Source organism: Oculina patagonica, chromosome 13, assembly GCF_052425735.1.
Source record: "Oculina patagonica isolate OP01 chromosome 13, crgOcupat, whole genome shotgun sequence".
NCBI lineage: Eukaryota > Metazoa > Cnidaria > Anthozoa > Scleractinia > Oculinidae > Oculina > Oculina patagonica.
In genome coordinates, this window is record NC_135770.1 from 5,811,292 (window position 1) to 5,826,437 (window position 15,146).

Sequence of the window (15,146 nt, forward strand, 5' to 3'; positions counted from 1 at the left end):
CCACAACCGAGCTTGTAAAATAAATTCCTCTCGGCCACAACTGAGCTTGCAAAATAAATTCCTCTCGGCCACAACCGAGCTTGTGAGATAATTCCTCTTGGCCACAACCGAGCTTGTGAGATAATTCCTCTCGGCCACAACCGAGCTTGTGAGATAATTCCTCTCGGCCACAACCGAGCTTGTGAGATAAATTCCTCTCGGCCACAACCGAACTTGTGCGAAACAAAACAAGGCGAGTAAAATAAAGTCGGCTTACAGTAACGAGACCAGCCAAACAGGCACGTAAAAATAATTTCCCTTGGCGGCAACAGAGCAAATGGCATTTTAGTTGCGGCATGATACGTGTTGACATAAAGACATGACTGGCACAACAGCAAAATTTAACAGCCGCCGACCAAACGAAGGAAACTTAAAATTAGCTTAATTCCAAGTCGGCCCCAACCGACTAAAATAGCGACATAAGAAAAAACGACTAAGAAAACTGTACACGTGTAAACCTTGCCGAAACTAACTAATGAGCAGAGAAACAAATTTACCTCTTGTGGAGCAGCTGGAGCAGCGACAGCAGCGTTAGCCGGGTTTTCTTCGCCCACAGGAGCAGGAACAGCAGCAGGAACAGCGGCAGGAACAGCAACAGGCGGCGCCTCGGGAACATCCGCGGGCAAAACCACAACTGGCAAAGGATGGACTTCATCGGCCATGTTGCAGGATTAAAAACAGATGAACAGGAATCCAAAATTCTTCCGCGCTTGCTGCTAAACTGGACAGATTCATCTGCACACGTGTTTATTATATACAGAAAGCCACTCCCAAGGGAGATAACCAAACACACGCCTGAATTAATAATCTCGCTAGTCATTGGCCAGAGTAGAGGCCTGTGTTGCGCGAGCGAGCACTGAGAATAGGATATAAGCAACAAAGTCATAACTGGCAATATTGATTTCCTTTCTTTCTTTTTTTTAATCTCAATATAGGGTTGTCACAAACCATCTGCTCACATCGAGGCTGCCAAAAAACAAGCTATCACCTACCCAAAAGGCCACGGTATTTTATTTATTTTCGTTGGTTTGATAAAGAATTAAATCTCTTATTACTCTAACTTTTTCCTGAAATTGCTTTTTATTTTTATAAATGTATAAACTACCGATCCTAGCTACAAACATCTAAATAATGATTGCGAATACATTTCTATGATTCTTAACCACAGTTGGGGGGAAGGGGGCGATCAAGTGTATTGTAGCCTACATGGGGTGGGGCTACACGTAGACTTGGCGTATTATAGAATACGTTTAGTCAATTCTTAATAACAACAACAACAACAGGATAAGGTCAACAGTTTCGAACTTTAGAAAAGCGTCGCGAAGCGACGACCGCGATTGACGAAGTACATGACATATCTAAACCACGCGTCGAAGGACTTTAAGAAAGTCTGATAATGGAATGCGATAGTTGTTTTTTTAGGCAAATATTGTCATTTGTTTTAAATCAATGAAGCACTGCATTATTTAATTTCAGTGATAAAGGACTGGTCTGTTAGTGCGCCATACAGTCATCTTGCAGGCGGTATGATGTACAACGACGGAAAACTGACTGTGCCTACCCCTGGTCGGTACTACATCTACGCGCAATTCTACTATCATTCCACTGGAAGAATCCATATTCGTGTGAACAACAATGTCGTTACCATGATCCAGTCACCGAGCGCAGGAGGAAGCCATGGCACTATGTCAACAGGCGGGGTGTTTAACCTCAAGGCTGGAGACGCCATTTCGTTGGATGTGTATTCTGGGTATGTACCCATCACAGTCTATATGGATGCCGTCCACAGCTACTTTGGCGCGTTTTTGATTTGAGCCTCATTCGTTGAGACTTCAAAACAATCCAAACTCGGCGCACCACGTCCTAATTATTTAATTAAGGGATATAAACTCGGGTTTTTGACTAGTTATGTTTATATTGATTTGTAGAAGACGTAGAAGACATTTACTACCAAAATCGTCTCATCGTCTCAGTTTGTTTGATCGCTGTAATTCTCAGTAAAATAAGTTTAAAATAAAAAAAAAGGATGGTGCTTTAACTCTGGATTACTGTCTATAAAAAAAGGGAAACGGTTTTGCCGATATTACGCTTTTTTAAAAAAACCTTCCTCAGTACAACTGAAGATTACCGTTTACCAGCGGTTTTTGTGTCTAGTGCAAAGCGCTACTAGACACTAAGCTATAACGCTAAAAATTTTCAGTAAGTACTTTATATGCGGCAAATTATGCCGTCATACTAACCAAGTTCCACTGAGGTTTCTTATACGCGACAGCGTACGCGAAGTATTTTGCGGTATTCTTCTCTGGGTAATAGTAATCGATAATCGCTCGTTATTCCTTCGTTACCCGGAGTGAACAGCCGATGACAACGTAAAACAAACGGAACAAGTCTAATTTGAGAATTATTAACTACGTCAACAAACGTCAACACAATGTGCTCTCGTGCTGTCTGTTAACCCGCGTGCGCTTAATTTAAGAGCAAGGCCACAGAAAATATCTAGAAAACCTAACAACACTCCCACTGATCACCTGGGATACTCTCATATGTCTATATAGGTATGTGCCGCGCGCAGGATAGGGTATAGTTTTTGGATAAGGTACCAAATAATGCAAGGACCACTTGTACAAACAGCAGCGAAGTGAAGCCGGATCTTGGCGTAGGTCAGGATAAGCAAAAAGTAAAACGATAAACCAACTGCAAGGCTGATTGGACAGCTTAAAAAATTATTTAGCCTGTTTAGCTGTCTGATCAGCCTTGCATTTGGTTTATGGTTTTTGCGGTTGCCAGTCCTGAAAAAGGGTATATTTTTTCCTTTTTTGGCGATATGTTCCTAATCCTGGTGAGATTCTTAAATAAGTTTACTTTAAATTACAGTGCGTAGGCGTCCAGCTAAGCGAGAAAGGATACGGTTTGTTAAAATGGGAGCTTCCCGTTAAACTTTCCAGGCTAGTTCACACAATTTTTAGCCGTCTTTTTCCCCTTGACTGGGGTGCAAGTGCACCTTGAAAAGAGTATCAATTTTCGATTTTCTACGCTTGAATAGGGTCAGGGTTCAAGAACAGCGGCGATCACCTATCCTGAAAAACCCTTATAAATGCTGGCTGGTTTTACCACCAAACCTTTCTTTCGAAGTGCTGCAAATTTTATCATTTCCAAAGCATCAAAGATGAAGAAAACTGCATGAAGGTGCCAAACGTTTGAGAATAATTCACGTAAACGAGGCTTGGTGGTGAATTTTGAACGTATGACGTCATCATGCAAAAGACCTATTTTTGCAGGACTGGAGTACCCCCCTGGGGATAACAGCTTTATTTCTTGAAAAAATAATATCACCGCCACCACTTTTTATCACTTTCTGGTTGGCTTGTGTAGATTTTCTCTCTCAGTCCCCACGGATTCTTGCGGTAAATTCCCAATGTTGTGTAAACATCTGGTTTGTAAGACATCGCAGTGGTAATTCCTACTTCTCTGAGACCTTTCTCGACAGCCCGTACTTGCTCTTCATTGGTGAAATCCTCTGTGTACACGCAAATGACATGTGTCTTCTTTTCAGGGTCACGTGTGCTAACCTTGGCAGCAAAGCCAAGGGTGCCGCTGACCACTGCTTTGGCGACAGACGTCCATATTGCATCAATACGGGCGCTAAAGCAAATATAAATTGTTTTGAAAAAAGCATTATGCAACAAGGTGTTTTTCAGTATGTTTAAATGGGAATTAAATTTTGTTTGAAGAACAGAACCTGACAATAAGGTATCCAGGGTACTGACACAAATTTACAAGCAATTGCTTTTGTTTAATCCTTGCATTGGATCAAGAGAAGACTGAACAAAAATCGCAAAGCAATCCGACCTTACTTGCTTTCTTCTCGAGACTACGGCTGTCCTTAAGATGCTCGGCAACTTTTGAGCAACTTTTCATCTTCCGAGCAACTTTTTGCAATTTCAAGATTGAAGCCTTTTTCATACTTCGCCGATGATTAACAAAATTAGGCAAGTAAAAATAAACGATGATAACAAACGACGTTTCGGAGTCGTCATGACCTGTCATGACTCCATTATCAAGTTAACAAAAAAAAAATGAAAAGAGTAAACTGTCAAAAAAAAATGTTCGCTTAGGGACGGACCATTATTTTCTTGGAGGGGGGGGGGGGGGTGAAAAATATTCCTCTGCAAACTTTTTAGTTTATGCACCTCTGCAAACATTTTTTTCGAAATTCTTACTATTTTTTGTTATACATATCGTGTTTGCAAACAATTTATTTTGTCTTTCCAGGCCCTGCAAACAATTTTTTTCAATATTTTTCATCCCCCCCCCCCTCCAAAAAATAATGGTCCGTCCCTTAAGATTAACATAATAAAATACGCAATGTCACGCAAATATATAACACAAACAGCGGTGATAAACATTATGAAAAATCGCATTTTTATAAACTTGACGTTTCGTATGCTAAGCTACATACATTTTCAAAAGTAAGACCGTTAAAATTTTGGCAACTATTTATATATTGTTATGAAAGGGGTCTGGAACCGAGACTGAGACAATTAATCTTCAGCAGTAACTTAATATTTACATTTAGGTTAATAAAGTAACAACCTAAATGTAAATAGTATTAACCTAAATGTAAATATTAAGTTATTATAGTTTATTTTTACTTGCCTATGTATATCAAAACCTTTGCTTATAAGGATTAACAAAATTTGCCGAAGATTTCCGAGAAAGGTCAGAAGATGCTTCGACTTTTGGATCATTCAGCATCTATCTGGAAAATTCTCCTTTTTCAAAAGCAACGTTTTGAATCTTTTGGAGCAATTTTCGAGCACATTTTGGATTTGGAATGACTTTTTAAGAAATTTCAAGCAACCTTTTGGGAAATTTCGAGCATCTTTCAGGCTGATCTTTAGGACAGCCCTCCTTGTGAACCCATGTACCGTTTATCTGTTAATCTTTTGTGCCGCCATTACAGGCTGAGTCAAACGTTCCAGGTATAGTTTACGCATCTATCAATGTGAAGCCGCTGTGGGGGAGACCAGTAGGCCTAGACACAAATATCCCGAAAAGTGCTCAAAAATCTATCCCGAAATTCCCAGTTTTTTCCCTAAAAATCCCTCAAAAATTTTCTAAATATCCCCAAAATTTGCTAAAAATCCCTAAATATCCCAAACTTTTCTGTCTTTCTCGAGTGACACTGGGCGCATCTTCAATAGAAATAGCTTCACTGGCTCCTCTGCTGGCTCAGCCCATAGTTAATAGAGGGAAATGGTTACGAAGCCCGGCAAACATCAAAGGAGCAAACAAAGAGGCCAAGATTTATGTTGGAAGGTCCACGACCCTGCACATCTTTTGTTTTCCGCTCACTGTACACTATGCATGAATTACGTAATCGCAATGTTTTTATTGGTTAGTTACATGAACACACGTAACCACCTATTGTATTTTGTCAGGTTTTGTGCAGGGTCAACCCCCAAAATAGCCAACAAAAACATACAACAAAGAACTTTGCCAGCCTTCCTAACCATTTCCCTCTATTAACTATGCTCAGCCATATGTTTGAAACTTACTTGGGGTGCATTAAGAATAGAAAACAACGCTGCACAATTGGATTGCAGTCTAGCAGTCACTTATTAGAAAACAATGGGACAAAAATATCATTTCATAGGAATTTTAAATAAAGCGGTAAAGAAAATAGAACAATTTTTTCTTTAAATCATCTGAAAATCCCCCACAAATCCCATTTTTTTCTAAAAATCCCCAAAATTTTCTAAAAATCTCGTGATGCTCTAAAAATCCTAAAAAATATTCGGCTTTTTGTGTCTAGGCCTAGAGACCAGGCAAAGGCCGGTCATTTGAACTTAGCTAAGTTTCTGTTCAAATACCCACCAATTTGGCCCGGGTTCGATTCCGGCCCGGTGTCATATGTGGGTTGAGTTTGTTGTTGATTCTCGTCCTTGCTCCGAGGGTTTTTCTCCGAGTCTCCGGTTTTTCTCCCTCCACAAAAACCAACACTTCCAAATTCCAATTCGATCGGGAATACACGCCCCCACAAGCTTATAGCTTTTTAAAGCTATAAAATCCTTACCGTGTCTAAATAAAAGTAATTTATTTTATTTTATCACAGAAACAAGGATATCTGTTGTTCAGAGCCCATTCATTGGACGTTACTTTTGAGTAAATCACACTTTTGAGTAAATCACACGCCCATATTTTTATTCAGTCAAGAATATCTCGTTAAACTTGTTAATATCAGTCACTGCACTTCGTGCATAAGCTTTGAATAAGCCTACTGAATATCTGTCATAAATAAGTTGCTGTTTTCGTTTTACCTTGCAGAGTAGATTAACCATATTTCACCGCTAAATCTCGAACAAAATCAGCAGTAATTATGACACACTACAGTATTCTTAATTTACCTCCCTGCAGTGCCAGCTCATGAAGTTCTATATCTGCGCTGAATTCTTGGACTCAAAATTGTCGAAGTATCCAAATTTTGAGACTTCCGAATGTGTCACGACCAAAACACGCGTGTTAAGGGAGAGATGTAATTATGGTAATTATGATAATTATATTCCACGCTTTAATGTTGAGATCAGAAAAGAACAAAAGAACACGTTTGTTTATGAATTTCCATGCATTCGTTTCCTGTTTTACGATATGATTTACTTTAAATTTCGTTATCAAAAGTCATTAAAGAAAAATGCGAACGAGAAGTAATCTCTTACTCAGAGAAATTCAAGTTCAAATTACTAAAGAGTTCCCACATTTCTCTTTCTTTTATAAATCACAGAAACAAGGATATCTATTTTTCAGAGCCCATTCATTTGCACGTTACGTTTGAGTAACATTTTGTTCACAGTGTCCGTACCACACGTAAACACTTCAAATCACGCGACCATATTTTATCCAGTCACGAATATCTCGTTAAACTTGTTGATATCAGTCGTTGCATTTCGATTATATACGCTTTTTAAAAATAAACCTATGGTGTCCCCCGCGAAACTGAATATCTGTCATAAATAAGTTGTTGTTTTCGTTTTACCTTGTAGAGTAGATACACCATTTTCCTGACTTGTAAGCATACTTCACCGCTAAATCCCGAACAAAATCAGCAGTAATCTTCTTGGGATTGCTTTTGCTAGTTTCTTCCCATTCCCGAAGTAACGAATCTTCATCGGGAGTCTTCCGAGGAGGGCTTTGAGGGTTTTCAACGACAATCCATGGATGGCGGGACTTCTCGATCAAAGATGATCGGTTTCTTCTAAGAAATACGTCGAGGGAAACATCTCCTTTGAAAACTATCCAGTCTCCTTCGATTTCACTGGACTGTTGTGAAGCCATAGATGGCAATTGACGGGTTAAATGACGCTGTAAAATGCAAATTTGTATTTGTATTGATGTCAATTTCTTATTCTACCAAAACCAAAGTAGTAATCACTCTGGCCAATCAGAAGGGGCACCGACAATCCAATCAACCAATCAAAGCTCGAAGTAAATAAGTACATGTGGCGGGTGCAAAGCGCGGGAAAACGTGTGAGAGTGGATCACAATTAACAAAATACAATCACAAAGCGTAGAAGATGCAAAACCAGAACAAACGCTAATTACTTTCGACACTCAAATGGAAATCGCTTTAGTACGAGTCAACATGAATGCTATTCTCATTCATAATTATGACGCGGAATTCAGAAGTGCGTGGATTACATAACCCCGTTTGTTTGTAGATGGTTGCGTTAGGTAATGCTTAATCACCACGTGCACAATCGCCGTATTTAAAGATCCCTTTGCTTAGTTTCGGGACATTTCGAAAGAGATGCGCAAGCCGGGAAGTCCGGGCGAATTTTCGACCCTCCCACCTTCCCTTCGGCGACGTAATACACAGCTACCTCACCCAGTCGCTCATTGCCTCGGCCACAATCTTTTGCCCTATCTTATCCACGCCGGACAATGAGCGGCATAATCACAGGGAGCTCTCACATGAGCTATGCGGATAAAGAACAAATCATTCATAGTTGTTATCATTCTCGTCCCCATAGCCGTCTCGTCATCCAAAAGGCCTATTTTTGCAGGACTGGAGTACCCCTTGGGGATAACAGCCCCCCCGGGGGGGGGGGTACTCCCTATAATGGCCTATACGGGGAGGCTTCGCCCAAAAAGGTGTACCTTTTTCAGGCTCCAGGTATATAAAAGGGTAGGGATTTCACAAGTTTAGGTATATGAAAGGGTAGGGAAATCTGCCATGTTATTTTAAAAGGCCTTTATATCATATATTTCGAGAAGACGCAACTTTTAATTTATTAAGCACTACATAAAAATAACAAGAAAACTTCCCGTTTTAGGTAAATGTGATGTCGTGTAGGTATATGAAAGGGGTGCCTTTTTGCAATAAAAGGTATACAAAAGGGGTACCTTTTATACTTTTTTGAGTACCTCCCCCGGGATAACAGCTTTATTTTTTACAAAAGATTATATCATCGCCACCATTTTTTATCACTCGCAGTTTCTGGGTGGCTTGTGTAGATTGTAGGTTTCAGTCCCCACGGATTCTTGCGGTAAATTCCCAATGTTGTGTACACATCTGGTTTGTAAGACATCGCAGTAATAATTCCTACTTCTCTGAGACCTTTCTCGACAGCCCGTACTTGCTCTTCATTGGTGAAATCCTCTGTGTACACGCAAATGACATGTGTCTTTTCTTCAGGTTCACGTGTGCTGACCTTGGCTGCAAAGCCAAGGCTGCCGCTGACCACTGCTTTGGCGACAGACGTCCATATTGCATCAATACGAGCGCTAAAGCGAAAAGAATTTTTTTTGAAAAAAGCATTTTGTTACAAGGTATTTTTCAGTATGTGAAAATTAGAATTCAATTAAGTTTGAAGAATAGAACCTGACAATTTTGGTATGCAGCGAAATAGAACATAATCACAAGCGATCACTTTTGCCACTGCACTGGAACAAGGGAAGACCGAACAAAAATCGCAAAGCGGTCCGCACTTTTCTTTCGTCCTTCTTATGATCCATGGCAGGTTGAGCCAAACCTTTCTGGTGGTGTTCCCCTTGCCTCGGTTTTGGCAATTTTTCTCGTTTTCTCTTACACTTTCCCGACCTATGTAAGGTCACTAGTGCCAAGGGAGGGTGGACGGGGAGGAGGAGTAGGGGTGGGGCCACTGGGGCAACCTCGTTCCCAGGGCTTCTCTCCTTTTCCTCCCTTGTCGTCGCGGAGCGGCGAGGAGGGAGGAAAAGGAGAGATGTGAGAGGCCCTGGGAACGAGGTTGCCACTGGGGTTTCCAGCTTCACAGGCGTTTCACGGAAATCATCATATCACGATTTTACTAGTTCGTGATTTTTTTTCGCGTTATTACGTGTGACGACCAGTTTACGTTTTGTGCGAAAAGATCCCCGTTTTTTCACCTGAGTTGGTGCCAGAAAATGGTCAATTCATTGCTCACAAAAAAGAGGTTTACCACTAGGGCTTTCCACAAGTTGCTCGAAATTATTCAAAAAGTTGCTCGAAATTTCTGAATAAGGTGCTCGAAAGTTGCCCCAAAATCCAAAACGCTGCTTTTTATCAAGAAAATTTCCTCCAAATATTCATGCAATTTCCTGCAACAGAAGTCTTTCACTAAGAAAAATCGTGAAGATATCGATGACGTCATGTTTGCTGACTAATTATTAAATGTTTTGATGATGAATGAGTCGAAAGTCGAAACGTCTTTGGGTGTTCCACGAATTTCTCCGGCAAACTTCGTTAATATCGGAAACGTTCGTATGGCCTTCGGACAACACTCCAGCAATTTCGGGGATCTTCGGTGTTGAAATTGCTTAAAATGCAAGTTGCTCGAAAGGAAAAAATTGCTCAAAGGGGAAAAAGTTGCTCGAAATATGAAAGTTGCCACCTCCTTGTTTTTGACCGCGACAGGGAAAATGTTTACATTAACTTATGAATAATTGACTTTATGCACCAGTAATTTTTCAGAACTATTAAAAATTTAAAGAAATGTAAGCTTTATATGAAGGTCTGGCAAACAAGAATATTTGGGTTCCCGGCTTGAAGGAATTGCATGATTATAATCTAAAACCTTAGTTTCTCTTTTTTTTCTATATTTTTGCGACACCCAATTTGCTCCGCTGTGAGTTGGTGGGTGTTTTTATAGAGACTGAACCCCCATTGCGTGAATAATATTTACTCCAAAGTTAGTAATATTACATAAGGCGTGGCAATTACGGCCAGTTTGAAAGACAAAACTGAAAATCTGTCATATATAATGTTCTTTTTTTACCTTGTAGAGTAGATTAACCATTTTCCTGACGTGTACCGTATTTACTCGAATAAGCGCCGCGGCGCTTATTAAATTTTTCGCGCCTCAAGTGCGGCGCTTATTCGAGGGCGGCGCTTATTTGAGGGCTGCGCTTATTTAAAATTTGGACACCACAGCGAATCTCATCTTTTTACAGTAATTGAAAATAGCGTCTTTTGATTGTCAGTATTCGTCTTTTGCTGAATAGAGATGTGGCGCTAGCTGTCTTGGAAAAGTTCGCGGTCATTACAACATTTACAGCACTACGTATTGTAAGAATGTTGGATAGAAAACTAATGAACGAGCGGTAAAACAGTCACTTTGAACTTCAAAACATCGTTTTTGATAGAAAGAATGTCCAAGTTTGTTTTAGAGTTGCTTTGTAGTGCTGTTTTAAGTTAAAAGGAATACTTCGAATGAGCGCCGCATCGGGACTGCGGCGCTTATTAAGTTTTTTGTTCCAAATGCGGCGCTTATTCGAGGGCGGCGCTTATTCGCGGGCGGCGCTTATTCGAGTAAATACGGTAAGCATATTTCCCCGCTAAATCCCGAACAAAATCGGCAGTAATCCTCCTGGGATTTCTCTTGCTAGTTTCTTCCCATTCTTTAAGTAGCGAATCTCGATCGGGAATCTTCCGGGTAGGACGTTGGGGATTACGAACAGAAATCCACGGATGGCGGGACTTCTTGATCAAAGAAGATCGGTTTCTTCTAAGAAAATCGTCGAGGGAGACATCTCCTTTAAAAACTATCCACTCTCCTTCCATTCCACTGGACTGTTGTGAAGCCATAGTTTGCGATCGACACTGTTTACCAAAACCAAAGAAGCAATCACTCTGGCCAATCACAAGGGACACCGACAATCCAATCAACCAATCAAAATTCGAAGCGGGTGCAGCGGGTGCGAAGCGCGGGAAAACGCGTGCGAGTGGGTCTAGCCTGCAGAACACGCGGTTCTGCAGGCTAGAGTGGGTCACGATAGGTTTCATTTATAATAACAAAATACCGTAGAATTCCGGTTATAAGCCCTGGGCTTATACAACTTCGTAAGGGGTTTTGGATGGGCTTATAAGCGGAGGGGCTTATATCCGGGAGGGCTTATAAGCGGAATGAAAAAAACGTTTCAAAACGAGCCACGGGAGTGTTCATGGAAATACGTTTTTAAGTTAAAAACACATAATAAAGCAACATTTAGCCCTATTCAGTACTGTCATCTGGTAGAGGGGGGCTTATATCCGGGGGGGCTTATAACCGGATGTATTTTTTTGTTTCCAGGATGATGGGCCTATAACCGGGGGGGCTTATAACCGGGGGGGCTTATAACCGGAATTCTACGGTATGTCATTTATCGCTCAGAAAGTGACGCGAGTTTTTTAAATCAATCACTAAGCGTTGAAGATGCAAAACCAGAACAAACGCTAATTACTTCTTTCGACACTCAGTGTGATTAAACATTAAAGAGCTTTTTCCCTTCACTTTCTGGTGATTTTATGTGTATTTCGACCGCACCTTAATTCTAACATTTTATAAAAAGGAATTTTCAATCAATGACCTATTGAAACTTTAACATTTTTCGCTCGCAGGTGCATTTATTTATATACATGATGCAGGGTGACTACTAAATTGCGTGACCCAATATCAACAATGTGACTCAATATCAACAATTGCGTGACTCAATAGTCGCAATCTTCGTAGACTGAATATTGCAGATATTGGTCCTTCGTGATCCGCCATGTTTGGTGACTTACTAACCGTTCTATTTTCCTTTCAAGGCGTCTTGTTACTAATTGTTCTTGTACTAACATTGTACATTACCTTTAATTTCTTGTGTGATGTTCGTGTGTCGGATCTGGAGAAGAAAGCCGTGCTTATCACGGGATGTGACAGTGGTTTCGGTTACGAGCTGGCGAAGAAGTTAGATGCTCAGGGTTTGCGAGTGTTTGCCGCTTGTCTCACATCTGAAGGAGAAGCGAAGCTGAAAAATGAATGTTCTCAAGAACTGAGGACGTTAAAACTTGATGTTGCCGAGTCTAATGAAGTGCAGAATGCTTTGGAACTTGTGAAGTCAAACCTCCCTTCCCAAGGTACTGTCTGTGAATCGATTTGTTTCGGAGGGAGGGGGGGGATAAAGGGGGGAAGAGGGGGTGGGGGATGCCTTCTAAGAGGCTGTTTGGAAGGGAAGGACTTCATGAGCCATGTTGCTTTTTTTTTTCATTTTTTGGACTGAACCTTGATTACCTTTATTTTTTTATAGACAGGTTTGATCTTTAAAACAAATTGATATGTATCAGAAGAAAGACAAAATTTTATCATGTTTGGTTATAATTTTCTGAAGTAAGATTTTGAGAACTGCCTTTGATTGTTACCAAGAACAAATAGCAGTCAAGGATTGTACAAATTCAAATTAAGAGTTATCAGTAAAAATCAATAATAAAAATAATGATGATGATGATGATGATGGCGACGACGAGGATGAGGATGATGATGTTTCAAGAAAATGTCCACACTCCTGCCACAGAAAGGATTGGAAATTCCTGGGGGTCGGAGGGGTCTCAAAGGCCAAAACCTTTAAGGAAAAACAAATGCATGAAGCTCAATTGGAATTTCCACAGGGGTGAAGGGGACGTCCCTAATATTAAAAATTCCTTCCGTGGGGGAGGTTTGGATAATTTTTGGATAACTACACATGTGTGCTTTATAGAGTGATTCCAGTTAACCCATGAAATAGTTATTACACTTTTAAATACTATTAGTTCCATTGTTTTCTTTTGTTTAGTTTTGACTATTACGCACAAACTGGTAAATATTGTTTCACGGGTTAATTGAAATCACTCTAACATCAAATAAAAAGTACAAGAAACTATATTTTAATACTTTAAAATATATGGTATTTTAAAAGATATTTGGTAATTAATTTTGGATTTTTTTATTCTTATGATTACAGGACTGTGGGCAGTAGTAAATAATGCAGGAATTGCAAACCCAGGGCTGATAGAATGGCAGACAGTGGAAGAAATGAAGAGAATTGTCGACGTTAACCTCTGGGGGATGGTGTCAGTCACAAAAGCATTTCTGCCGCTGCTCAAACAGACCAAGGGGCGCATTGTGAATGTTGCCAGCTCTTCAGGACGAGTGTCAACGCCGGGTGTTGCGGCATATTGCATATCAAAGTATGGTGTAGAGGCCTTTTCGGATGCTCTGCGCAATGAAATGAGGCATTTTGGGTTGAAAGTTCACATTATTGAACCTGGAGGGTTTACAACAAACATAACTTCTGTTGAAAAGAACATCCAGTTTCTGGAACGACTGTGGAAAAACCTAGATGCCGATACAAAAGAATGTTATGGGATTGAATATTTTGAGAAAGGTAATATACCGTAAAGTTCCGTGTATAAGCCGCACCTTTTTCCTTAAAATCTTAGTCAAATATTGGGGGTGCGGAAACATCTATGGTTGGAGTTCACGGCTGTAGGCAGGATCTTGCATGGGTGTGTGCAAGTGCCAGAGGCGTGAGTGTCTTAGGTATTCTCCCCCAGAAAATTCTGAAAAATTAAATTGTTTAAGTCCACATTTCCTGCATTCTGAGAGTCATTTCAACCCTCACTCCCCGATTTGGCGGACCTTTCTGGCCTGTGGGTGGGTGCAGACACACACCCCCTGCCAACCGCGTTGTGGTCATGTGACTTCGATCAAAATAAGACAGAAATGGGTGATCAGCTTTTTACTGTTGTTTTCTTGATCTTAGCCAAATCTTTGATAGCTGATATGGAGTGGACCAGATCACCACATATTTACAAGGTGGTTGATGCTATGGGTCATGCAGTGACATCCACCAGGCCTAAGCTGCGATATGAAGTAGGATGGGACCACAAGATTTTCTGGAAGCCTCTTTCGTTTTTACCATCTGAAATACAAGATTTAGTATACTTCTCTTTCCCAAAACCAAAAGGAATTTCTGATCATAACTAACGGTAGGCAGTCGAGATTGGTAAATCATGTAAACACCTGCAAGAGTGTTCAGCACAATGTTATTGTTTTAAGAGCTCATGTCACGCAATTTTGGCACTGACCAAATTGTCATAAAAATTAACTGAAATATCACAATAACGGCTTAAAACTGGAGAAGAACTCAAAAGAAACACAGAAAGGCCAAAGAGGGGCATGGATGGGCAAAATTTAAGATTAAAATACCGGTAGATTGCGTTTGGGTAAACTTAAAAAAACCTCAACACTACTTTTATCAAGTTGAATGAAAGTGTTATGTTCGAAAATTATCCTTGTTTGTCATGTGGCCGTGATTTTGCCAATAAAAGACTTTTGCTCTGCCAATGGCTAGTTTTGAATAACACTCTGCTGATCGTGAACAAAGAAGTGAAGTTGAGGTTGAGGGGAATACAACAAAAGAAAATTCTAATTATTCAACCTCGACTTTATTCCTTTGTTTGTGATCAGTTGAGCGTAATTTGAAACTAGCCTATTTGAAGTTTAGAGCTCTTGATTAACAAAAATAAATATAATAACTTAAAATTGCAGGACATAGCCCCTTTAAGCTTTCTTGATCCAACCTAATTTGTGCATCTTTATTTCATAACAAGCTACAGAAAACACTGAAGAAAGTCATGGTTTGTGCCATGGTTTGTTCATTTGAATTCATTTGATTGTAATTATTGTTGTGACTGTTTTCTTTTTTAAAACATTAAAAATCTTTTTTGATACATGCTAGCTGATTTGTCACCTAGAAATAAGCACCCCTCCCCTGCACATCACAAGGGGGAAAAAATAAACAAGTCCCTCTCACAGATTTTTTAATAGTTACAT

The 15,146-nt window shown here is 40.1% G+C and overlaps 4 protein-coding genes across 5 annotated transcripts in view; 2 read left to right on the plus strand and 2 right to left on the minus strand.

The window, feature by feature from the left end:
• The window catches only part of LOC144636852 (uncharacterized), a 140,866-nt gene extending 139,896 nt beyond the window's left edge, over positions 1–970 (minus strand). The window contains exon 1 of the mRNA XM_078496063.1: positions 537–970. Coding sequence (XP_078352189.1) covers positions 537–701 — 165 coding nt within the window. The 5' untranslated portion in view covers positions 702–970. The remainder of the gene's footprint in view (positions 1–536) is intronic.
• The window catches only part of LOC144636854 (uncharacterized), a 148,505-nt gene extending 146,439 nt beyond the window's left edge, over positions 1–2,066 (plus strand). Inside the window, exons 3-4 of the mRNA XM_078496066.1 lie at positions 975–1,044; positions 1,516–2,066. Of these exons, the coding sequence (XP_078352192.1) occupies positions 975–1,044; positions 1,516–1,853 (408 nt within the window). The 3' untranslated portion in view covers positions 1,854–2,066. The remainder of the gene's footprint in view (positions 1–974; positions 1,045–1,515) is intronic.
• On the minus strand, positions 1,101–12,282 carry LOC144636848 (UPF0696 protein C11orf68 homolog). 2 transcript variants are annotated; one of them, XR_013567631.1, is made up of 4 exons: positions 12,144–12,275; positions 7,073–7,398; positions 2,280–3,681; positions 1,101–1,902 (listed from the first exon to the last, which is right to left on the minus strand). XR_013567631.1 is itself a non-coding variant. In XM_078496060.1 (4 exons), exons 2-4 carry the CDS (start codon positions 11,117–11,119, stop codon positions 8,502–8,504), a joined length of 618 nt encoding a protein of 205 aa, XP_078352186.1. In that variant the 5' UTR covers positions 11,120–11,134; positions 12,144–12,282; the 3' UTR covers positions 8,468–8,501. The 2 variants fall into 2 exon arrangements, 1 of the variants encoding a protein (XP_078352186.1); XM_078496060.1 differs by lacking the exons at positions 1,101–1,902; positions 2,280–3,681; positions 7,073–7,398 and adding exons at positions 8,468–8,820; positions 10,311–10,347; positions 10,858–11,134 and having other exon boundaries at positions 12,144–12,282.
• LOC144636835 (retinol dehydrogenase 7-like) lies at positions 12,021–15,146 on the plus strand. Its single transcript, XM_078496044.1, has 3 exons — positions 12,021–12,412; positions 13,273–13,695; positions 14,074–15,146. Exons 1-3 carry the CDS (start codon positions 12,061–12,063, stop codon positions 14,295–14,297), a joined length of 999 nt encoding a protein of 332 aa, XP_078352170.1. The 5' UTR covers positions 12,021–12,060; the 3' UTR covers positions 14,298–15,146.